Below are 23,844 nucleotides of genomic sequence, written 5' to 3'. Positions count from 1 at the left end.
AATGACATTCATCTCAGTTCTCGTATAAACCTGTATACAACTTTGATGCAAAAAGTTTACATTAGTACACAGTTAATAGCTATTATCTTATTATTGCTACTATGATTATACATTGAACTGGGGCGGCAGGGTAGCCTAGTGGTTATAGTGTTGGACTAGTAACTGGGAGGTTGCAAGTTCAAACCCCCAAGCTGACAATCTGTTGCTCTGCCCCTGAACAGGCAGTTAACCCACTGTTCCTAGGCCATTGAAAATAAGAATTTGTTCTTAACTGACTTGCCTAGTTAAATAAAGAACCTTCAAAATAAAAGTAATCACTGTTTTCTCACCTGTACTGATACAGCATGAAGCAGTGAAGGCAGAGATGTTGGCCAAGCAGAGTGAGCTGGACCAGTTCTCCAGTAAGGGAAAACTTCTGCTGTGTGATCTGAAGAAGATCCCAGACTGTGAGGCTCAGCTGATGACGACAGACATGCAGACTCTAGTAGACCAGTGGCTCGAGGTAAGTCTACATGGACAATAGGGACACACACAATTGAATAAAAAAGAAGAGGTACAATAGTGATAGTGCCATTGGAGTCCAAAAGACCAGACTTGACCCTTTTACTCTGACTGTAAGGACCATAGGTCATCAGGAAGAATTGACCCCAGAAAGAGTAGCTGCTGCAGGAGCAACAGCTTATAGGGATCCTTGACTTGACTTAAACCCTTTGAGACAGTTTCCCGGAAGCCTAGTCCTCGACTAAAAAGCACTTTCCCTTAAGCATGCTTTTTTGTCCAGGAGAAGGCCTCATCTGGGCCTGGGAAACCAGCCCTTTTACTCTGTGAGGAGCATAGGTCATCCGCTGCTCTCTGTTTTGGGACAGTTTCCCATCTATGAGTATTTTAGTTTGTCCATCTCTGTTATTACCAATATTGTTTTCCCGTGATTTATTTTGCCCGCACATTTTTGTGATTTTAAAGAGGTTGATTTAGTCCCTTTACATTCCAGGTGTCTGAGAGGATTGAAAACAACATTGAGCATCTGAGCCAGAGCCTGGCGTTGTCGGATGACGTGCAGCAGATCAGTGAGGAGATCGAGGGCTGGACCAACAGCTCAATGATGGAACTCAGTGAAAGCCTGAATAACCTGATTGGTAGTCAGAGAATGGAGACCAGACTCTCTGCGTTACAGGTAGGATACATGGATAGAGTCACACATTCACAGAAATAAGATATTCCTTACTACTGTAATTAAAGGGAAACAGTAGAGGAACTTAAACGGGGTCTGTTACCTGCTGAGTTCAATTAGTTGGACTGAATTTCAGACGTTCCAGTCCTGCAGCTGCCAAATCCCAAGTGTTCAATCTCTGTATTAAACTAGAAAATCTAGTTGTCTCTCTTTGCCTACCCTCTCTCTCTATCCAGTTGGAGATGGGGAAGAAAGAGCACCAGCTTGTGACCCTGCAAGGGAAAGTGTCAGAACTGAAGCAACTCAACTGTAGCCAGGACACTCCCGCCAAACTACAGGTACAGCACACGATTGGTTTGAAGCCCAAACTTCAGACATCTCTAGTTTTGGAAATTCTTCTTTGAAGTTCTGTAAGTTCAGGGCAACTTTTTAACTAACTGACACAATGTGAGTTTCCCTAGGATAATTTTAAATCCATTGGTAGGCAATGGATGAACAATAGTGCTAAAACATTTAGGTAAACTCATCCTCTGTTGGTTTGCCCCATACAACTTCAGCAGGAGCTAATCAATATTCTGTGTGTTTATTTCAGGTGCTGGAGGCGGACCTGAGGAAAAAGCTGAGCCAGGTGCAGAAGCTATGTGAGCAGGCCAAGGAAAACCTCAGGGACTTCAGCTCCCAGAGGAAGCAGTTAGAGGACTACATTACCCAAATGTCTGATTGGCTGAAGAGCATAGAGCAGTCCCTGATGAGCTCACCGATTGGCTCTGACCTAGAGGACATCTGCAGAGTCAAGGTAGGTAGACATTGAATTGAAACAGGTTTTACCTGAGATTTTACTTGACTTAGTCCTCTTGGCCCCCTTGGGAGCATAGGGCATCCACCATCGCTTTCCACCTCACTCTTTCCTGAACAAGGCCTTTTTCCTCTTCCCGACTATACTAAGTTCTTGTTCTGAGAGCTCACACTTGTTATTCTTTATATTATTATTGTTGTATGTGTTAAATTCGTATGTATGTAAATTGCATAACAGGAGCTCCAGAAGGACCTTCAGAACCAGCAAGGCAGCATAGATTCCACCAGGGAGAGCCTAAACACTCTGTGTCGGAAGTACCCTTCTGAGGAGCTGGCTGGGCTGGGTAGTGCACTCACTGACCTTATCAAGGGCTATGAGTCTGTCAACCAGCTTTCCTCTAGGACCCTGGCCTCACTCCAACACGGCCTGCAAAAACACTTCAACGGTGAGGATGGCTGGTTCCTAAGAGGGGTTATAATTAAGAGGTGTGGTATATGGCCAATATACCACGGCTAAGGGCTGTTCTTACGCATGATGCAACGCAAAGTGCCTGGTCACAGCCCTTAGCCGTGGTATATTGGCCATATATCACAAAACCCACATGTGCCTTATTGCTATTATAAACTGATTACGTAATTAGAGCAGTAAAAATAAATGTTTTGTCATACCCATGGTATACGGTCTGATATACCACGGCTGTCAACCAATCAGTACACTATTCTGTTCTCTTTTATTCTGTTCTGTTCTATTCTTTATTTGCTCTATTGTAGTCTACCTAGACTACTCCCGGAGTAGTCTAGTCTATTCTAAACTACTCTGGGACCATGACAATGACAATATAATGAATAAGATGATGATGGTGATGATGATGATGATGATATCTCTCTCTCTTTTCTATAGAACTGGTTCGGGAGTTCCATAGCTGGCTGTCTGGGCAGAGGGAGGTCGTGAAGGAGTGCTCTGACCAATCAGGAGACACTAGCATCGTGGAGCGTAAACTCCAGAAGCTAAAGGTACAGTCCGAACATAGCATAGAGCCCATAGAAACCATAACCCTCAAATATACTATTAATCCTCAATCGCTTAGGGTCGGTTTCTTTGACGCAGATTAAGTCTAGGCCTTGACTAAAAACTATTTAATGAACATTTTCCCTTGAATCTGCTTTTTTGTCCAGGATTAGATTTAATCTTGTTCAAGTGTTTCCCTTGACATGTTACCTCCTATCCTTTAGGGGGCACTGGAGCGTGTGGAGGACGGGGAGGTACGTCTGAGTCAGGTGTGTGAGGAAGGGGAGAAGCTCCTGCTCCACCTCCCTAAGGCCAGTGCTGACCAGGTGCAGCAGCACATCTCCTCCATCCAGCAAGACTGGGACTGCTATGTTGAGCAGTGTAGACTCAACCAGCAGGCCCTGGAGGACAGCACTGCACAACTCAATGGGTAAAATATACTTGGGATGAATGGATCTCAATAATACAAAGAGACTTTGTCTCCTCCTCTCCTTTCTTTCATCTTAACTTATCCAGGCCTATCCAGGTGTTGCTCTTTCACATCAGTAGAGATGGGGGGGGGGAGACTAAGAGAATTTTGAATTTTGAGCTTTATAATATTGAGACGCACCCTTGAAGCCCAGGAGTGGGCCTCAGGAATACAGTCATAGATGTGAGTCCCTGACTGTGACATGGTGATATAATATCTCTGTCTGTCAGGTTTGAGGGGCGTCTGAAGAGGCTGAGGCAGTGGCTGGAACACATGGAGCAGAGGGTGACCTCAGAGCTGCCTGAGGAGAAACACAGGGGTCTTGAGAAGGCAACACTGGAGGGGGTGGAGGAATACCACCAGGAAGTGCTCAAAGAGAGGGACTCTTTCGAGCGACTGTGTCAGGAGTCACAGGTCTTGAATGAAGGTGGACGGGGCGACGGTGGCGAGACGCGGGCGGCTGCAGGGCTGCAGTCTCAGCACCAGGCTCTGCTGCGGAGGGTGAGGGAGAGGCTGAGGTGCTGCCAGGTAAACCTACAGGAACAGGAAGCATTTAAGGAGACCCTGCAGAGCACCTGGTCCTGGCTAAACGGGATGAAGGAACGACTGGGGACCCTCAATAGTACCCTGGGGAACAAGGTGACGCTAGAGAAGAGACTGGGACTGGTACAGGTTAGTAGAATCAAGAATTGGCGTGCTCAACTCAATAGTCCTTGAATAAAAGTATTTGGTGCAGGGTTGGAAAGGCATATCAACTGGAAAATAACATTTCTGGTACAGGTCAGACAAAATGACCCTAATTGACTCTGCACAAAAGTAATGCCCTATATAGGGAATAGGGTGCCATTTCAGATTGGCCCTAAAATAAACACCTTGCTTTGGTCTTTAGCAATATGATAGCTTGGGCCATTGAAGGTCAATATTTAAATGAGCAATGTTATCCATGATTGATGAACAGGTCTTCAACTAAACTAAAATAAAGTTGGATTGGATTTGTTTTGACACTTCCTTCGTGTGTTCCAGGACATCCTGCTGATGAAAGGCGAGGGCGAGGTGAAGCTGAACATGGCGGTAGGGAAGGGCGAGCAGGTTCTGAAGCACCACAGTGTGGAGGGACAGGAGGCCATCTCCTCCCAGTTACAGAACCTGAAGGACGCCTGGGCCAGCATGCTCATGACCTCCATGAGTTGTCACAGGTACTGTACACGGTTGTATTTCCTATCTATCTATCTATCTATCTATCTATCTATCTATCTATCTATCTATCTATCTATCTATCTATCTATCTATCTATCTATCTATCTATCTATCTATCTATCTATCTATCTATCTATCTATCTATCTATCTATCTATCTATCTATCTATCTATCTATCTATCTATCTATCTATCTATCTATCTATCACCTCTGTTTATGTTTAATCTCTACATGTGTGTATCCTCCCTCAGTCGTCTGGAATGGACGGTAGCCCAATGGAGTAACTACCAGGATAGTAAGGGGCAGCTGCAGCAGTGGATGGAGTCTGTGGAGCAGGAGGTGAGATTCGGCTGAACGCACTAGTCTTTTCTTACTACCACTGATTTAGCATGTATGGGCTATTTTGAAGGTTTCACTTGATTGATTGTGATATATGGTGGTTTTACCTTCCTTATTTGAATGCACTGATTGTAAGTCACTCTGGATAAGAACATTCGCTTGATTGCTAAAATGTATTAGTAATTTAACGATATATGTAAATGTAGGTGGGTCTGGCCCTGGACCAGCAGCCAGGCCTGAAGGAGAAGGCCTATCTCCTGGAGCGTCTCAGAGCCCTCCAGGCTGACGTGGAGGCCCACGCAGCACCACTGGCCAGGCTGACAGAGACGGCTGCAGAGCTACATGAGAAGACAGGTGACCAGGCCTTTGGACCAGAGCAGAGAATGGAACTCAATGCACACTTCGCTGACATTACCGCTGTCGTCAAGGTAATCAAGCCCTGCTCCTAGAGGATGGCAGTTAAGTACATACGTCTCTCCTTTGTATAAGAACATTAAGTCTGACGATAATGGTAGAAACCATTTTCTTTTTGTGTTATTAGCCGTAATCCATCTAGTTTGGTTGTTGAAACAGACTTTGTTAATGCATCTAGAAAATATCCTAACAGTCCTGGTTCACAGTGTACTCTATGGGCAAACAGCCTAACCCAGTCTCTATATGCTGTCCATCCCCCAGGGTAAGGTTCAGGCCATGGAGAACAGAGTGACAGAGCATGAGCACTACCTGGAAGCTGTGAGGGACTTCAATGATTGGCTGGCTTCTGCCAAGGAGGAGCTCCAGCGCTGGTCTGACCTGTCAGGAGACTCCACCTCTGTAAACAGGAAACTTGCCAAAGTCCAGGTGAGGATGTTCAAGCATCACTTACAGTATCTCAATGTCCATCACCCCCTTGTTGACACATCATAGGGAAGCTTATTATACACTGCTCAAAAAAATAAAGGGAACACTAAAATAACACATCCTAGATCTGAATGAATGAAATATTCTTAATAAATACTTTTTTCTTTACATAGTTGAATGTGCTGACAACAAAATCACACAAAAATTATCAATGGAAATCAAATTTATCAACCCATGGAGGTCTGGATTTGGAGTCACACTCAAAATTCACACTCCAGCCACATGAGGTCTAGCATTGACTTGCATTAGGAGGAACCCAGGTCCAACCGCACCAGCATATGGTCTCACAAGGGGTCTGAAGATCTCAGCTCGGTACCTAATGGCAGTCAGGCTACCTCTGGCGAGCACATGGAGGTCTGTGCGGCCCCCCAAAGAAATGCCACCCCACACCATGACTGACTCACCATCAAACCGGTCATGCTGGAGGATGTTGCAGGCTGCAGAACGTTCTCCACGGCGTCTCCAGACTGTCACGTCTGTCACATGTGCTCAGTGTGAACCTGTTTTCATCTGTGAAGAGCACAGGGCGCCAGTGGCGAATTTGCCAATCTTGGTGCTCTCTGGAAAATGCCAAACGTCCTGCACGGTGTTGGGCTGTAAGCTCAACCCCCACCTGTGGACGTCGGGCGCTCATACCACCCTCATGGAGTCTGTTTCTGACCATTTGAGCAGACACATGCACATTTGTGGCCTGCTGGAGGTCATTTTGCAGGGCTCTGGCAGTGCTCCTCCTGCTCCTCCTTGCACAAAGGTGGAGGTAGCGGTCCTGCTGCTGGGTTATTGCCCTCCTATGGCCTCCTCCACATCTCCTGATGTACTGGCCTGTCTCCTGGTAGCACCTCCGTGCTCTGGACACTACGCTGACAGACACAGCAAACCTTCTTGCCACAGCTCGCATTGATGTACCATCCTGGATGAGCTGCACTACCTGAGCCACTTGTGTGGGTTGTAGACTCCGTCTCATGCTACCACTAGAGTGAAAGCATCGCCAGCATTCAAAAGTGACCAAAACATTAGCCAGGAAGCATAGGAACTGAGAAGTGGTCTGTGGTTATCACCTGCAGAACCACTCCTCTATTGGGGGTGTCTTGCTAATTGCCTATAATTTCCACCTGTTGTCTATTCCATTTGCACAACAGCATGTGAAATTTATTGTCAATCAGTGTTGCTTCCTAAGTGGACAGTTTGATTTCACAGAAGTGTGATTGACTTGGAGTTACATTGTGTTGTTTAAGTGTTCCCTTTATTTTTTTGAGCAGTGTAGTTTAGTCCAATGCTACATTTTAAAAGTAATCATTATAGATGAGAAAATAAGAAGATAACTCACAATATTTGAGGCACACAGGATCATAAATACATGTTACCCTCACATAAAGAAATGGGTCTCTCTCTTAGTCTGCGTTTAGCCTCTATAGGACATCAGAGTGACAAATGGAGAATAGTCAGTTAGCTAATAACAGTCGTAGTCAGTTGCAGTAGCTAACAACAGCTGACGTAGTTGGCAGTAACAGTAACAGTTGAATGTTTCCTGTTTCATTGTTCCATGTTCCATGTTCAACTTCAGGAGCTGATAGACTCCAGGCAGCGTGGCCGAGAGCGTCTGAGCCGGGTGCAGCGTTGTGGGGCTGCAACGAGGGACCACACTGGCTCCGCGGGCTTCGAGGCAGTGGAGAGGGAGGAGGCAGCCCTGCTGTCTGCCTGGGAGCAGTGGGAGCGTGGGGCACTGCAGAACAGGGCAGGCCTGGAGACTGCTCTCTCCCAACTCGCCAGCTCCGAACAGGAGTTTAACTGCTTGGCTGCTCAGCTGGAGGTGGACCTGCAGGAGTTTAGCAGTCAGCTACAGGAGTGGAGACACAGGCTCTCTCATGCAGAGGGGAAAAACAGTAGGGAGGAGGCTGTGCAGGGCTGGCAGATTGCAAAGGTAAGGCTCATTTGTAGGTGTTCTTAAAAATACTGTTTAAAGGCTCAATGCAGCCTTTTTACCTCAGTATGAAATCATACGGATCCATCCTGCGAGGGGTCCAATCTGGGCAGTGGGTGGAGCTACTGTGCCTTAATAAACTATTCATACCCCTTGACTTATTCCACATTTTGTTGTGTTATAGCCTGAATTCAAAATGGATTAAATAGATTTTTTGCTCTCACACATCTACACACAATACCCCATAATGACAATGTGAAAACATGTTTTCAGAAATATTTGCAAATTTATTGAAAGTTAACTACAGAAATAGATCATTTACATAATTATTCACACTCCTGAATCAATACGTGTTAGAATCACCTTTTTTTTTTAGCAGCGATTACAGCTGTGAGTCTTTCTGGGTAAGTCTCTAAAACCCCATTTCCACTGGCACTTAAAATTAGGGACAAATTCTATCTGGCTCGAATGGAATTCTCAAATTGGAGCTGGGTCGAGGGAAACCCGGGCCAGCACAGCCCAGTTTCACAACTGGTGCCAGCTCGATTAGAATTCTGGCTAGTGAAGCACTTAATATGCTTCAACCAGTTGATCACTGCTGGAAGCTGGCACCATGTTTAGCTAGCTCGTCTGGGCTCGTCTATTGCTGTTAGCTAGCACATGGAGAAGCAATACTGCAGTAGTTAGACATGTCACAATTACCACCGGATCCTTCATTCATTTTTACACAAATAAACGTTTTTTGAGAACAGTCAGCCCATCATTTCTCATTTCTGGAGGAAGTGGAAATGCAATTCGAGCTAGGCAACCTAGGTTGACTTCTAAGTGCCAATGAAAACGGGGCTTATGAGCTTTGCACACCTGGATTGTTCAAGATATGCACATGATTTGCAAATTCTTCAAGCTCTCTCAAGTTGGTTGTTGATCATTGCTAGACAGCCATTTTCAAGTCTTGCCATAGATTTTCAAGCCGATTTAAGACAAAATTGTAACTTGGCCACTCAGGAACATTCAAAGTTGTATTGGTAAGCAACTCCATTGTATATTTGGCCTTGTGTTTTAGGTTAATGTTCTGCTGAAAGTTGAATTTGTCTACCGGTGTCTGTTGGAAAGCAGACTGAAACAGGTTTTCCTCTAGGATTTTGGTGTGCTTAGCTCTATTCCATTTTGTTATCATAAAAAAGTCCTGGCTGTTGACAAGCATATTCATAACATGATGTAGCCACCACCATGCTTGAAAATATGAAGAGTGGTACTCAGTGATGTGTTGAGTTGGATTTGCCCCAAACATCACGCTTTGTATTCAGGACATAAAGTTAATTTGTTTGCCACATCTTTTGCAGTTCTACTTTAGTGCCTTGTTGCAAACAGGATTAATTTGTGTTTGATATTTTTATTCTGTACATGCTTCCTTTTTTTCATTCTATCATTTAGGTTATTATTGTGGAGTAACTGCAATGTTATTGACCCATTCTCAGTTTTCTCCTATCAAAGCCATTAAACTGTAACTTTTTTTAAGTCACCATTGGCCTCATGGTAAAATCTCTGAGTGGTTTTCTTCCTCTCCTGCAACTGTTCGTAAGGACACTTGTATCTCTGTAGTGACTGCATGTATTGATACACTATCCAAAGTGTAATTAATAACTTCACTATGCTCAAAGGGATATTCAACGTCTGCTTTTTACATTTTTACCCATCTACCAATAGGTGCCCTTCTTTGCGAGGCATTGGAAAACCTCCCTGGTCTTTGTGGTTGAATCTGTGCTTGAAATTCACTGCTTGACTGAGGGACCTTTACAGATAATTGTATGTGTGGGGAACAGAGATGAGGTAGTCCTACAAAAATAATGTTAAACACTATTATTGCAAACAGAGTGAGTCCATGCAATTTATTAAGCCTCGTAAAGCACATTTTTACTCCTGAACTTTTTTAGGCTTGCCATAAAATTTAGGCTTGCCATAAAAAACGGGTTGAATACTCAAGACAGACAAATTCTACAAACACAATTCCACTTTGACATTGTGTGATATTGTGTGTAGGCCAATGACACAAAATCTCAATTTAATAAATGTTTAATTCAATCCATGTCTCAAGGCTTAAACATCCTTCTTTAACCTGTCTCCTCCCCTTCATATACACTGACACGTGGATTTAACAAGTGACATCACTTTGTACACTCAGTCTATATAAGACACTGGAAAATCACATCTTTGATTGCACTGGTCCTTTTAGTATTGCTGCAATGCCAAAACTAAATGTAACATTAAAGGAAGGCTTAGATCCGTAATACTTATGATGACTGTTGACTTTTCAAAGAGGAAGTTAGAAATTCCAAAAATCACCATATCCTCGGGGCTACATTCACAATCCTCCATTTACTCTCCTCTAAAGCAACTTCTCATTGTGTCTTTGCCACCCAGGACACTCTGGAAGGTCTAGTCAAAATGGAGCCCATGTCAGACAGTCTGAAGTTCCAGCTCAACGGTCTGTGTCGGTTCTCCAAGGACCTGGGTACTCAGTCAGAGAGAGTGTCCTCCCTTATCAAGGAGTACAACAGGTAAGTCATTCAGCAGCATGATGGATGGGGTCTTACTATACCTGACATTCAAATAATTTGTTTAAATCGTTTTTGGAGTGTATATTACATACTGTTCTGTTGCAAAGCCATTACATACGCTAAGGGCCCGATTCCAAGTTGAGATAAGTAAATCATTTACTTGTTTACGGATGTCAATGAGAGCCAAAATGTAAGTTAAGTATGCAGAATCAGATCTCAAGTCAGAATACCGCCCTGTAGGCGCTGTATACAAGTCAGAATACCATCCTGTAGATGCTGTATACAAGTCAGAATACCACCCTGTAGATGCTGTATACAAGTCAGAATACTGTCCTGTAGATGCTGTATACAAGTCAGAATACCGTCCTGTAGATGCTGTATACAAGTCAGAATACCGCCCTGTAGGATCTGTATACAAGTCAGAATACCGCCCTGTAGATGCTGTATACAAGTCAGAATACCGTCCTGTAGATGCTGTATACAAGTCAGAATACCGCCCTGTAGATTCTGTATACAAGTCAGAATACCGCCCTGTAGATGCTGTATACAAGTCAGAATACCGTCCTGTAGGCGCTGTGTACAAGTCAGAATACCGTCCTGTAGGCGCTGTATACAAGTCAGAATACCGTCCTGTAGGCGCTGTATACAAGTCAGAATACCGTCCTGTAGGTGCTGTATACAAGTCAGAATACCGCCCTGTAGGCGCTGTATACAATTATCTGTCCTCTCTTCTCCCTCCTAGGCTGAGCCTGCAGGCCTCCAGAGAATGCCAAAACAAAGAGAAGCTTCTGGAGCAGCAGTTCCGTGCCACTTTCCGAGAGTTCCAGCAGTGGCTGGTCAATGCCAAAATCAACACAGCCAAGTGCTTTGATGTGCCTCAGAACCTCAGTGAGGCTTCCTCCAGCCTGCAGAAGATACAGGTACGTTAAGGCCCAGTTTCCCTGGACACAAATCAAGCCTAGTCCATCAGGTTCAATGGATGACCTCCATGAGTTCTTCAATGGAAGTTCTCTATTAAAGCGCTTCTAATCTGTCCAGGAAACCTTTTGTCCTTAAACACATTTGGCCTTGCAAGCACATTTGATTGAATTGGACATTCTTTTTTAAAGAATGCATCTTATCTCTTGGCCATTCTGTCTCCACCCCCAAGGAGTTCCTGAGTGACAGGGAGCAGGGCCACTCCAAACTAAATGCTGTGGTGCTTAGTGGTGAGCTGGTGGTCAGTATCGCTGCCAAGGACAGAGTAGATGCTGTCCGGGCCAAAATGAGCAGTGCCAGAGAAGACTGGAAGACTCTGATGTCCAACTTGCACCAGAGGGAGACTGCCCTACAGGTAATCAATTGATGTAAAGTACAGCATGTGAATCCTTTAAGTGGTGAGAATATGTCATCTATTCAGTTTGTATAAAATAAAATACAAATTCACACTCATTGTACTTTACTGTGTCTCGAGAGCAAGCATTTTGCCATTTTAGCCATTTGTGTGATGCTGAAACCTGTTTTGAATTGTGTATCAGAGGGTGCGTGTGTTTCACTCCTATTTCAGAACCTCCAGTCTCAGATGAAGGACTTTGAGGCGAGTGTGGAGCCTCTTCAGGAGTGGCTGAACGGGACAGAGGTTGCTGTACAGGAGAGCAGCACACGACTCCATGACCTCACTGCCAAAAAGCAGGAGTTGCACAAGCTGCAGGTATACATGGCTCTCAGCCTGTCAAATCACGAAGAGCTATCCTCATAACTGTCCCATCATCCCACCAATCACCATGCCCTGCCAGGCACCAGCATGGCCGTTATAGAAGCTCACCATTTCAGCTCAGTCACTGTGAATCAGTGATGGAGTTCCTTCATCGCACTATCAAAGCTTAACATAACTGTTCACTGCTCATTTCTGCCCTGCTATCTATCCGATCTATTTTCAAATGCTTCTGCTGTATGTGTGTTCAATGCGGCGTAAATAATAACTGTTTAAAGAGTTGACACTTAACAGCCCTGTTCAATGTTTTCAAACGCTTCAAACATCTTTGTCTGTTGTGTTCATTAACCTTCTTTTGATTGCCATGTCATGACAGTATTTCATGTTCATAACATTGACCCAGTCTGCTTTTTCTTCCTGTCATTACAACCCTGGTCTGTAAGTGTTTATGTTAACGTGGCTAACTGTCTCTGTGTGTTGGCTTGCATGCTTCTGTCTCTGTGATAACCTGCTTGTGCCCTTGCAGTCTGTGCTCGAGGAGTTAGCCTCTCAAGAGGTTCAGCTGATAAGGCTCAGAGAGAAGGCCCAGCTACTGTGGGATGGACATGCGGCCAGAAAGAGCTTTGTCCACCGTGTCTCGCAGCTCTCCGCTCAGTACTTAGCTCTAACCAACCTGACCAAGGTAACTAACACCTGCCTGCCCGCCTGTCCACCTGCAAGAGGGCAGGCAGGAGGAACTAGACTGAGGTTTGAGTCACCTCTCCGGTTAAAATTATGTATATAATAAATGAATTTCCAATCTTATAGCTGAAAAATGAAATACTGTAACCAAGAATGTAAACTTACAAAATTACTGCTGCTCTTCTTTTATTCCATACTGAATTTGACCCCTATGGCATTTGTATACACAAACCCCAGGTTCACTTTGAGTTGAATTTGTTACGAGTGTGCAAACGAATGAACACACAGAGACTGACCTATGACATGTGCTATGCTTTGTGGTTCTACAGGAGAAGGCTTCCCGTATCGACCGTATCGTCAATGAGCACCAGCTCTTCTCCCAGGGGCTGAAAGAGCTGCAGAACTGGGTGGCCGACACCAGCCACATGCTGCAGACCTACCGCACTCCCACAGCAGACAAAAATGTCCTAGACAGCAGGATGATCAAGCTGGAGGTACAGTCAAACCACCTCTGACCTACGTCAAGCTAAGATAAACTTAGCTAAGCTAAACTAAACTAAGTAAAGCTAACTAAACTAAACTAAGCTAACTTTTTATTAGCTAAAATTAAATACAATCAACTAAACTATACTTGGACTTGGATTATAGAGTAAAAGTTGTTTTAAATCTCCAGTATGTTATGGGTAGCTAAGTTAGCATTGCTACTGCCTTCCAGATGTCTGAACTCATTTTGTAATACATGTATTGACCCTTGATGTGTCTCAGGCGTTGCTGACAGCACGTCAGGAGAAGGAGATCCAGCTGAAGATGCTGGTCACAAGGGGAGAGTCTGTCCAGAGGAATACATCAGTAGAGGGTGTACCAGTAGTCTGCAAGAACATCCAGGACCTCAAAGACTCCTGGGATACCCTGCTTTCCGCCTCCATCCAATGCAAAAGGTTAGCTTCTCTTTTTAATGTCCTGAAAGATTAGAATGCCTTAGTAGAATACTTACTGGGTTATGATAACATCTGATCAAATTGAATATTTGTTTTTACTGTGAACATTCTGAACACAGCTGCCAACTTAAGAATGTTGGTCAATGTTGAGACAGTGTACAAGTGCCTTTAGTTGCGATCAGCTAACTGTGTGATATATTTATGTGTACTACACTGTATTCCCTCACAGCCAGTTGGAGGGAGCCCTCTCCCAGTGGACCAGCTACCAGGAGGACGTGTGTCAGTTTGTGGGCTGGGTGGAGCGAGTTGAGGAGAGCCTGGACCCAAGAGACAAACAATGCTCAGAGATGAGAGACAAAACTGCCAACCTGGGCAAAGCCAAGGTACCTGCGGTCATCTACACTGAGTATGCCAAACTTTAGCAACACCTTCCTAATATTAAGTTGCAACCCCCCCCCCCCCTTTCCCTCAGAACAGTCTCAATTTGTCGGGGCATGGACTCTAGCGTTCCACAGGGATGTTGGCCCATTTTGACTCCAATGCTTCCCACAGTTTTGTCAAGTTGGCTGGATGTCCTTTGGGTGGACCATTCTTGATACACACAGGAAAATGTTGAGTGAAAAAGAAACGCCAGCGTTGAAGTTCTTGACACAAACCGGTGCGCCTGGCACCTACTACCATACCCCATTCAAAGGCACTTACATGTTTTGTCCTGCCCATTCACCCTCTAAATGAATAAACGTCTCAATTGTCTCAAGGCTTAAAAATAATTTTTTAACCTGTCTCCTCCCCTTCATCTACACTGATTGGTGAATTTAACAGGTGACATCAATTAGGGATCAAAGCTTTCACCTGGTCAGTCTGTCATGGAAAGAGCAGGTGGCCTCAATGATTTGTACACAGTGTATACTACTTTTTCTTACTGACAGTCAATGGGAAATGTGATTGCAAATAATGAACAGTGAAAGGGGAAATAATATCTGGTGCCGGTGCCAATAATAATGGTGAAAGAGGACATCTTTGTCATGTGCCTCTGCCTTGTGAAACATTTTGATAAAGTGACACTAACACAGTGTCATGCCATGGTTTGCTTCAGCTTTAGACAGTGCAAATAATAACGGTGAAAGAGGACATCCTTGTCCGGTATTTCATTATTTTTGGTTTTATTAGGATCCCCAATTAGCTGCTGCCGAGGAAGTGGCTACTCTTCCTGGGGTCCAAACAGATAACAATACAACAAATAAAATACATAATATACATTGCACTACATTTACATTACAATTTAGTAGGCACTCCTATCCAGAACTAACAACAGCTAGTGCATTTATCTTAAGATAGCCAAGAGAGACAACCACATATCACAGTCATATCCCAACCACGTATCAATACATACAGTAATACAATATATAATACAATGCACAATACAATAGGAGGGTGCCTCTGCCTTATAAAAAGTCACCAAATGCCAATGTAATAGACGTTTCGTTTTATCCTAAACTAACCTAACCCCGTGTCATGCTGTGGTTTAAATGCAGTAGAAACATTCACATTAGGCCTGATCCATGTTGTGTCTGTTTCAGCTTCTCTATGAGGAGGTTCTTAGCCACAGCAGTCTACTGGACACCATCACCGTGAAGGGAGCCAACATGGCGGAACACTACGTCACCCAGCTAGAGCTCCAGGACCTGCAGGAACGATACCACACCGTCAAGGACAACACCAAGGTATATACAGTACAGCAGTGAAGCATCCATCTCCTTCTCACATGTTAGTATCACTTGCCAGACTTATCAAATCAAAATACAACTGCACCGTGAAATGTTTACTTACAAGCCCTTAACCAGCAATGCAGTTCAAGAAATAGAGTTAAGAAAATATTTACTAAATTAACTCAAGTAACACAATAAAATAACAGTAACGAGGCTATATACAGGGGGTACCGGTACTGAGTCAATGTGTGTGGGATACAGGTTAGTCGAGGTATTTGTAAATTTAGGTACATTTAGGTACGGGGTACGGGAGGAATACCTTGTGGCATTCCTCCCGTGCACAGTGGCTGTGTGAAGACACAAGTCTCATGTTATCATTTCATATTTTTGTAGTAGTTACATGTCTATAATGCACATATTTGTTTTTGTGTTTCCAGACTGCGGTGGGGAAGGCAGAAGAGCTGGTGCAGGTCCACCAGGAGTACGAGAGAGGCCTAAATGTGTTTGAGGCGTGGCTGGAGCAGGAGCAGGAGAAACTGGGCTGCTACACACAGCTAGAGGGGGATGTGGACACTCTGGAGGAGACGCTTCAGAAACTACAGGTCATAACAAGAACATACTGCTGTTTCCACATACAAGAACCAAAGAAGAGTGGCTTGTTATTCAGCATGGGGAAAATTGCCTAGCTTTGCCTGTCGGCGCGAGATGTATAACGGCGTTGGAATGTTTCGTAATGTTCAGTCTGAATAACAATGACAGCTGCCTCTCTGCATTCATTTCCAGGAGCTGCAGGTCCAGTGCACGGAGGGCCAGGCCCTACTCAACACCCTACTGGACAGTAGAGACCAGGTTGTGCCCTGGGGTGTCCCCCAAATAGAGGACCGGGTCCTGGAGACCTTGCAGCAGAACTGGAATCTGTACCAGGGTAAGCTGGGAGACACCAGGACCCAGCTCAACAGTACCCTGGCCAAGCTCCGCCAGATGGAGCAAAGGTTTCAGGGTCTGGACAGCTGGCTGAATAGCATGGAGAGCAAAGGTCAACTGAGGAGTCATCGCCGGTCGGACCGTGCCACCAAGGACGCTCAACTCCAACTGATAAAGGTCAGCATCTTCTTCTACAGCGCCTGAGTTTCAGTAGATGATGTTCGATGTTTGTATGTCTCTCTGAGATTGTCTTCCAATAGGAGGTGCTGGTGTTTCAATAAAGCCCTGTTTCAACTGACACTTAAAATTAGGGAAAATTAGGGCCAATTTCGAGCTGACTGGAATGGATTTCTCAAAATCGAGCTAGCGCGGCCCTGTTTCACAACACTCCAAGGTGGCATAGCAGTTCAGACGTCTTTTGTCCTTGTCTTGTCGTGTCCTGTATATATATATATTTACAACTTTTTTATATACATTTTGTTTTTATTTTTCATCAACTCATCTTCAAAACACTCTCCTGCAACCTGCCTCACCAATTTATATTTATAAAAAAGTATTATTTACCTCAAATCTGTAATCCTCCAAGAAGCTAGCCAGAAACTCCAAGAAGCTAGCCTGAAACTAGCCAGAAGCTAATCCAGAAGCTAATCAGAAGCTAGTTCAGAAGCTAGTTAGCTTCTTTACTGGCAAATCGTTAGTATTCAGCTAACCACGGTTTGTGGTCATCAGCTATCCTTTAGCTCGAAAATCTATCGCCAGTTCTGTACGGCGCAGCGCAGCGCGGCTCGGAACGGAACATACCGGACCAATTTTTCTCTCCATGTCCCTGGATTTCGACTGCTCTCTGGACATTCATACCCGGATCTCACAGCTAGCTAGCTGCTATCCGTGTGACTATCGGCCTTCGTCGATTCCGGAGCAAACATCAATTATTCCGGAGCTAGCCAGCTCCGTCAATCACTCCTGAGTTCCATCAATCACTCCTGGGCTGCAGTCACCTATCTGGACCCGTTTTACTGCCTACGCGGAGCCCCACCGGGCCTTCACAACTGGACTGCCGACGTTATCTACCCGAAGGAGATCCGGCTGGCTCCTCCGTCGCAACGTTACCTGAACGCCCATCTGCGGCATGCTAACCGTTAGCTGTCTTACCGGCTGCTATCTGAATAGACAATCGGACAATTTATTTATTTTTATTATTATTATGTTTTCTTCTTGGGCCTCTAGAACTATATCTATTGTTTTTATTTTTGTTGTTGTTGTGTGATTTGGATTAATCCCCTCTACCACACGGAACCCCACTAATCTACTGACGGAACGCAAGAGGTGGCTAACAACAGACCTCCATCCTATGCTAGCTTGCTACCGATGGCCTGGCTAGCTGTCTAAATCGCCGTGACCCCCAACCAACCCCTCCACTCACTGGACCCTTTTGATCACTCGACTAAGCATGCCTCTCCTTAATGTCAATATGTCTTGTCCATTGCTGTTCTGGTTAGTGTTTATTGGCTTATTTCACTGTAGAGCCTCTAGTCCTGCTCACTATACCTTATCCAACCTATTAGTTCCACCACCCACACATGCAATGACATCTCCTGGTTTCAATGATGTTTCTAGAGACAATATCTCTCTCTTCATCACTCAATACCTAGGTTTACCTCCACTGTATTCACATACTACCATACCTTTGTCTGTACATTATACCTTGATGCTATTTTACCGCCCCAGAAACCTCCTTTTACTCTATGTTCCAGACGTTCTAGACGACCAATTCTCATAGCTTTTAGCCGTACCCTTATTCTACTCCTCCTATGTTCCTCTGGCGATGTAGAGGTGAATCCAGGCCCTGCAGTGCCTAGCTCCACTCCTATTCCCCAGGCGCTCTCTTTTGACGACTTCTGTAACCGTAATAGCCTTGGTTTCATGCATGTTAACATTAGAAGCCTCCTCCCTAAGTTTGTTCTATTCACTGCTTTAGCACACTCTGCCAACCCGGATGTTCTAGCTGTGTCTGAATCCTGGCTTAGGAAGACCACCAAAAATTCAGAAATTTTAATTCCAAACTACAACATTTTCAGACAAGATAGAACTGCCAAAGGGGGCGGTGTTGCAATCTACTGCAAAGATAGCCTGCAGAGTTCTGTCCTACTGTCCTACCAAACAATTTGAACTTCTACTTTTAAAAATCCACCTCTCTAAAAACAAGTCTCTCACCGTTGCCGCCTGCTATAGACCACCCTCTGCCCCCAGCTGTGCTCTGGACACCATATGTGAACTGATTGCCCCCCATCTATCTTCAGAGTTCGTGCTGCTAGGCGACCTAAACTGGAACATGCTTAACACCCCAGCCATCCTACAATCTAAACTTGATGCCCTCAATCTCACACAAATTATCAATGAACCTACCAGGTACCTCCCCAAAGCCTTAAACACGGGCACCCTCATAGATATCAATCTAACCAACTTCCCCTCTAAATACACCTCTGCTGTCTTCAACCAAGATCTCAGCGATCACTGCCTCATTGCCTGCATCTGTAATGGGTCAGCGGTCAAACGACCTCCACTCATCACTGTAAAACGCTCCCTGAAACACTTCTGCGAGCAGGCCTTTCTAATCGACCTGGCCGGGGTATCCTGGAAGGATATTGATCTCATCCGTCAGTAGAGGATGCCTGGATATTTTTTTAAATGCCTTCCTAACCATCTTAAATAAACATGCCCCATTCAAGAAATTTAGAACCAGGAACAGATATAGCCCTTGGTTCTCCCCAGACCTGACTGCCCTTAACCAACACAAAAACATCCTATGGCTTTCTGCATTAGCATCGAACAGCCCCCGTGATATGCAGCTGTTCAGGGAAGCTAGAAACCATTATACACAGGCAGTTAGAAAAGCCAAGGCTAGCTTTTTCAAGCAGAAATTTGCTTCCTGCAACACTAACTCAAAAAGGTTCTGGGACACTGTAAAGTCCATGGAGAATAAGAACACCTCCTCCCAGCTGCCCACTGCACTGAAGATAGGAAACACTGTCACCACTGATAAATCCACCATAATTGAGAATTTCAATAAGCATTTTTCTACGGCTGGCCATGCTTTCCACCTGGCTAAGCGAGTTGCGGTCATCCCCCTCTTCAAAGGGGGGGACACTCTTGACACTCTTGACCCAAACTGCTACAGACCTACAGTGCCTTGCGAAAGTATTCGGCCCCCTTGAACTTTGCGACCTTTTGCCACATTTCAGGCTTCAAACATAAAGATATAAAACTGTATTTTTTTGTGAAGAATCAACAACAAGTGGGACACAATCATGAAGTGGAACGACATTTATTAGATATTTCAAACTTTTTTAACAAATCAAAAACTGAAAAATTGGGCGTGCAAAATTATTCAGCCCCTTTACTTTCAGTGCAGCAAACTCTCTCCAGAAGTTCAGTGAGGATCTCTGAATGATCCAATGTTGACCTAAATGACTAATGATGATAAATACAATCCACCTGTGTGTAATCAAGTCTCCGTATAAATGCACCTGCACTGTGATAGTCTCAGAGGTCCGTTAAAAGCGCAGAGAGCATCATGAAGAACAAGGAACACACCAGGCAGGTCCGAGATACTGTTGTGAAGAAGTGTAAAGCCGGATTTGGATACAAAAAGATTTCCCAAGCTTTAAACATCCCAATGAGCACTGTGCAAGCGATAATATTGAAATGGAAGGAGTATCAGACCACTGCAAATCTACCAAGACCTGGCCGTCCCTCTAAACTTTCAGCTCATACAAGGAGAAGACTGATCAGATATGCAGCCAAGAGGCCCATGATCACTCTGGATGAACTGCAGAGATCTACAGCTGAGGTGGGAGACTCTGTCCATAGGACAACAATCAGTCGTATATTGCACAAATCTGGCCTTTATGGAAGAGTGGCAAGAAGAAAGCCATTTCTTAAAGATATCCATAAAAAGTGTTGTTTAAAGTTTGCCACAAGCCACCTGGGAGACACACCAAACATGTGGAAGAAGGTGCTCTGGTCAGATGAAACCAAAATGGAACTTTTTGGCAACAATGCAAAACGTTATGTTTGGCGTAAAAGCAACACAGCTCATCACGCTGTACACACCATCCCCACTGTCAAACATGGTGGTGGCAGCATCATGGTTGGGCCTGCTTTTCTTCAGCAGGGACAGGGAAGATGGTTAAAATTGATGGGAAGATGGATGGAGCCAAATACAGGACCATTCTGGAAGAAAACCTGATGGAGTCTACAAAAGACCTGAGACTGGGACGGAGATTTGTCTTCCAACAAGACAATGATCCAAAACATAAAGCAAAATCTACAATGGAATGGTTCAAAAATAAACATATCCAGGTGTTAGAATGGCCAAGTCAAAGTCCAGACCTGAATCCAATCGAGAATCTGTGGAAAGAACTGAAAACTGCTGTTCACAAATGCTCTCCATCCAACCTCACTGAGCTCGAGCTGTTTTGCAAGGAGGAATGGGAAAAAATTTCAGTCTCTCGATGTGCAAAACCCCAAGCGACTTACAGCTGTAATCGCAGCAAAAGGTGGCGCTACAAAGTATTAACTTAAGGGGGCTGAATAATTTTGCACGCCCAATTTTTCCGTTTTTGATTTGTTAAAAACGTTTGAAAGATCCAATAAATGTCGTTCCACTTCATGATTGTGTCCCACTTGTTGTTGATTCTTCACAAAAAAATACAGTTTTATATCTTTATGTTTGAAGCCTGAAATGTGGCAAAAGGTCGCAAAGTTCAAGGGGGCCGAATACTTTCGCAAGGCACTGTATATCTATCCTACCGTGCCTTTCTAAGGTCTTCGAAAGCCAAGTCAACAAACAGATTACCGACCATTTCGAATCTCACCATACCTTCTCTGCTATGCAATCTGGTTTCAGAGCTGGTCATGGGTGCACCTCAGCCACGCTCAAGGTCCTAAATGATATCTTAACCGCCATCGATAAGAAACATTACTGTGCAGCCGTATTCATTGATCTGGCCAAGGCTTTCGACTCTGTCAATCACCACATCCTCATCGGCAGACTCGACAGCCTTGGTTTCTCAAATGATTGCCTCGCCTGGTTCACCAACTACTTCTCTGATAGAGTTCAGTGTGTCAAATCGGAGGGTCTGCTGTCCGGACCTCTGGCAGTCTCTATGGGGGTGCCACAGGGTTCAATTCTTGGACCGACTCTCTTCTCTGTATACATCAATGAGGTCGCTCTTGCTGCTGGTGAGTCTCTGATCCACCTCTACGCAGATGACACCATTCTGTATACTTCCGGCCCTTCTTTGGACACTGTGTTAACAACCCTCCAGGCAAGCTTCAATGCCATACAACTCTCCTTCCGTGGCCTCCAATTGCTCTTAAATACAAGTAAAACTAAATGCATGCTCTTCAACCGATCGCTACCTGCACCTACCCGCCTGTCCAGCATCACTACTCTGGACAGCTCTGACTTAGAATACGTGGACAACTACAAATACTTAGGTGTCTGGTTAGACTGTAAACTCTCCTTCCAGACCCATATCAAACATCTCCAATCCAAAGTTAAATCTAGAATTGGCTTCCTATTTCGCAACAAAGCACCCTTCACTCATGCTGCCAAACATACCCTTGTAAAACTGACCATCCTACCAATCCTCGACTTTGGCGATGTCATTTACAAAATAGCCTCCAATACCCTACTCAACAAATTGGATGCAGTCTATCACAGTGCAATCCGTTTTGTCACCAAAGCCCCATATACTACCCACCATTGCAACCTGTATGCTCTCGTTGGCTGGCCCTCGCTTCCTACTGGTCGCCAAACCCACTGGCTCCATGTCATCTACAAGACCCTGCTAGGTAAAGTCCCCCCTTATCTCAGCTCGCTGGTCACCATAGCATCTCCCACCTGTAGCACACGCTCCAGCAGGTATATCTCTCTAGTCACCCCCAAAACCAATTCTTTCTTTGGCCGCCTCTCCTTCCAGTTCTCTGCTGCCAATGACTGGAACGAACTACAAAAATCTCTGAAACTGGAAACACTTTTCTCCCTCACTAGCTTTAAGCACCAACTGTCAGAGCAGCTCACAGATTACTGCACCTGTACATAGCCCACCTATAATTTAGCCCAAACAACTACCTCTTTCCCAACTGTATTTAATTTTGATTGATTTATTTATTTTGCTCCTTTGCACCCCATTATTTTTATTTCTACTTTGCACATTCTTCCATTGCAAAACTACCATTCCAGTGTTTTACTTGCTATATTGTATTTACTTTGCCACCATGGCCTTTTTTGCCTTTACCTCCCTTCTCACCTCATTTGCTCACATTGTATATAGACTTGTTTATACTGTATTATTGACTGTATGTTTGTTTTACTCCATGTGTAACTCTGTGTTGTTGTATGTGTCGAACTGCTTTGCTTTATCTTGGCCAGGTCGCAATTGTAAATGAGAACTTGTTCTCAACTTGCCTACCTGGTTAAATAAAGGTAAAATAAAACTAAAAACTAAAAACTGGTGCCTGCTCGATTACAATTTGGGCTGGTGACACTGTTAATATGCACTATGATCACTGCTGGATGCTGACACAATGTTTAGCTAGCTCGTCTGGGCTTGTTGCTGTGGCAAGCAGGGTAGGAATTAAGCTAGCTAGCTAGTTATGCTAACAATGACGCTAACTGTTTAACTAACTAGCTAACACCAGCAAGCTAAAGACATGGCTCTGAGCCTGGCTGGCACTGGCAGGAGTATGGGTTTACTTCAAAGTGCAAATAGAAACAGGGCTTAAATTGTGTGTGTCTCTCTCTCTCTCTCTCTCTCTCTCTCTCTCTCTCTCTCTTTCTCTCTATGTATACAGAGTTGGCAGGAGGAGGTGCTAGTGTACCAGGAGGAGGTGGAGGGTCTGAGTGTTCTAGCCCAGCAGGTCATAGATGAGACCCACATCAGCAGCCGGGTCAGCACCAGAGCTACCCAGCTCACCTCCCGCTACCACGCCCTGCTACTGCACCTACTGGTACGACCTGCTCAGTTACACACATAGGCAGGAACACACAAGCATGCACACATACACACACAAACCAAGGACTAATTTACACACCCCAGATTGCTACCACAGTGCAGAATCTCCATTTCTATCGTTTTTTCTTGGGCTGTCTGTTGATGTACTGCAGGAGAGCATCAAGCAACTACAGGTGGAGGTGTGTTGCATCGAGGAGGCCCAGAATGTGTTCAGGACCTTCTCTGATTGGCTGAGCTCGGCCAAGAACAACTTCAGCACCATGGCCATCAGCATCAGTGTAGTAGACCGTCTTACCATGGAGAGGAAGATGAAGACACTGGAGGTACAGTAACAGACTCTTCTTACAGCCGCTGCCCTGAGTCTGGCGAGAGAGACTACAGTCTGAGCTTCAGCTAAATGTAAGCCATGCCTCTAGCAGCTCAGTTGGTAGGCAACAACTTTTATGTCGCAAAAGTAAGCTCTTTTGAAATACTTTTTCAGTGCGGACCTAGTGTACTTCATCACAGTGACACTACCA

General features: G+C 44.7%; 1 protein-coding gene across 5 annotated transcripts in view; it reads left to right on the top strand.

The window, feature by feature from the left end:
* Nucleotides 1-23,844, top strand: part of LOC112255798 (nesprin-1) — a 171,557-nt gene that overhangs the window by 68,852 nt on the left and 78,861 nt on the right. For all 5 annotated transcript variants that reach the window (XM_042325231.1, XM_042325233.1, XM_042325232.1 and 2 more), the window contains exons 44-68: nt 344-502; nt 992-1,174; nt 1,408-1,509; nt 1,764-1,967; nt 2,205-2,412; nt 2,868-2,980; nt 3,200-3,405; nt 3,675-4,116; nt 4,468-4,640; nt 4,893-4,980; nt 5,187-5,408; nt 5,656-5,820; nt 7,445-7,801; nt 10,223-10,359; nt 11,102-11,279; nt 11,510-11,692; nt 11,906-12,049; nt 13,063-13,227; nt 13,499-13,671; nt 13,901-14,054; nt 15,252-15,395; nt 15,818-15,982; nt 16,164-16,481; nt 23,166-23,321; nt 23,479-23,649. In XM_042325231.1, the coding sequence (XP_042181165.1) occupies nt 344-502; nt 992-1,174; nt 1,408-1,509; nt 1,764-1,967; nt 2,205-2,412; nt 2,868-2,980; nt 3,200-3,405; nt 3,675-4,116; nt 4,468-4,640; nt 4,893-4,980; nt 5,187-5,408; nt 5,656-5,820; nt 7,445-7,801; nt 10,223-10,359; nt 11,102-11,279; nt 11,510-11,692; nt 11,906-12,049; nt 13,063-13,227; nt 13,499-13,671; nt 13,901-14,054; nt 15,252-15,395; nt 15,818-15,982; nt 16,164-16,481; nt 23,166-23,321; nt 23,479-23,649 (4,710 nt within the window). The remainder of the gene's footprint in view (nt 1-343; nt 503-991; nt 1,175-1,407; nt 1,510-1,763; nt 1,968-2,204; nt 2,413-2,867; nt 2,981-3,199; nt 3,406-3,674; nt 4,117-4,467; nt 4,641-4,892; nt 4,981-5,186; nt 5,409-5,655; nt 5,821-7,444; nt 7,802-10,222; nt 10,360-11,101; nt 11,280-11,509; nt 11,693-11,905; nt 12,050-13,062; nt 13,228-13,498; nt 13,672-13,900; nt 14,055-15,251; nt 15,396-15,817; nt 15,983-16,163; nt 16,482-23,165; nt 23,322-23,478; nt 23,650-23,844) is intronic.

Source organism: Oncorhynchus tshawytscha, linkage group LG08 (genome assembly GCF_018296145.1).
Source record: "Oncorhynchus tshawytscha isolate Ot180627B linkage group LG08, Otsh_v2.0, whole genome shotgun sequence".
NCBI classification, from domain to species: Eukaryota; Metazoa; Chordata; class Actinopteri; order Salmoniformes; family Salmonidae; genus Oncorhynchus; species Oncorhynchus tshawytscha.
The sequence above is the reverse complement of the archived record's forward strand: the minus strand, read 5'-3'. Positions and strand labels throughout refer to the sequence as shown.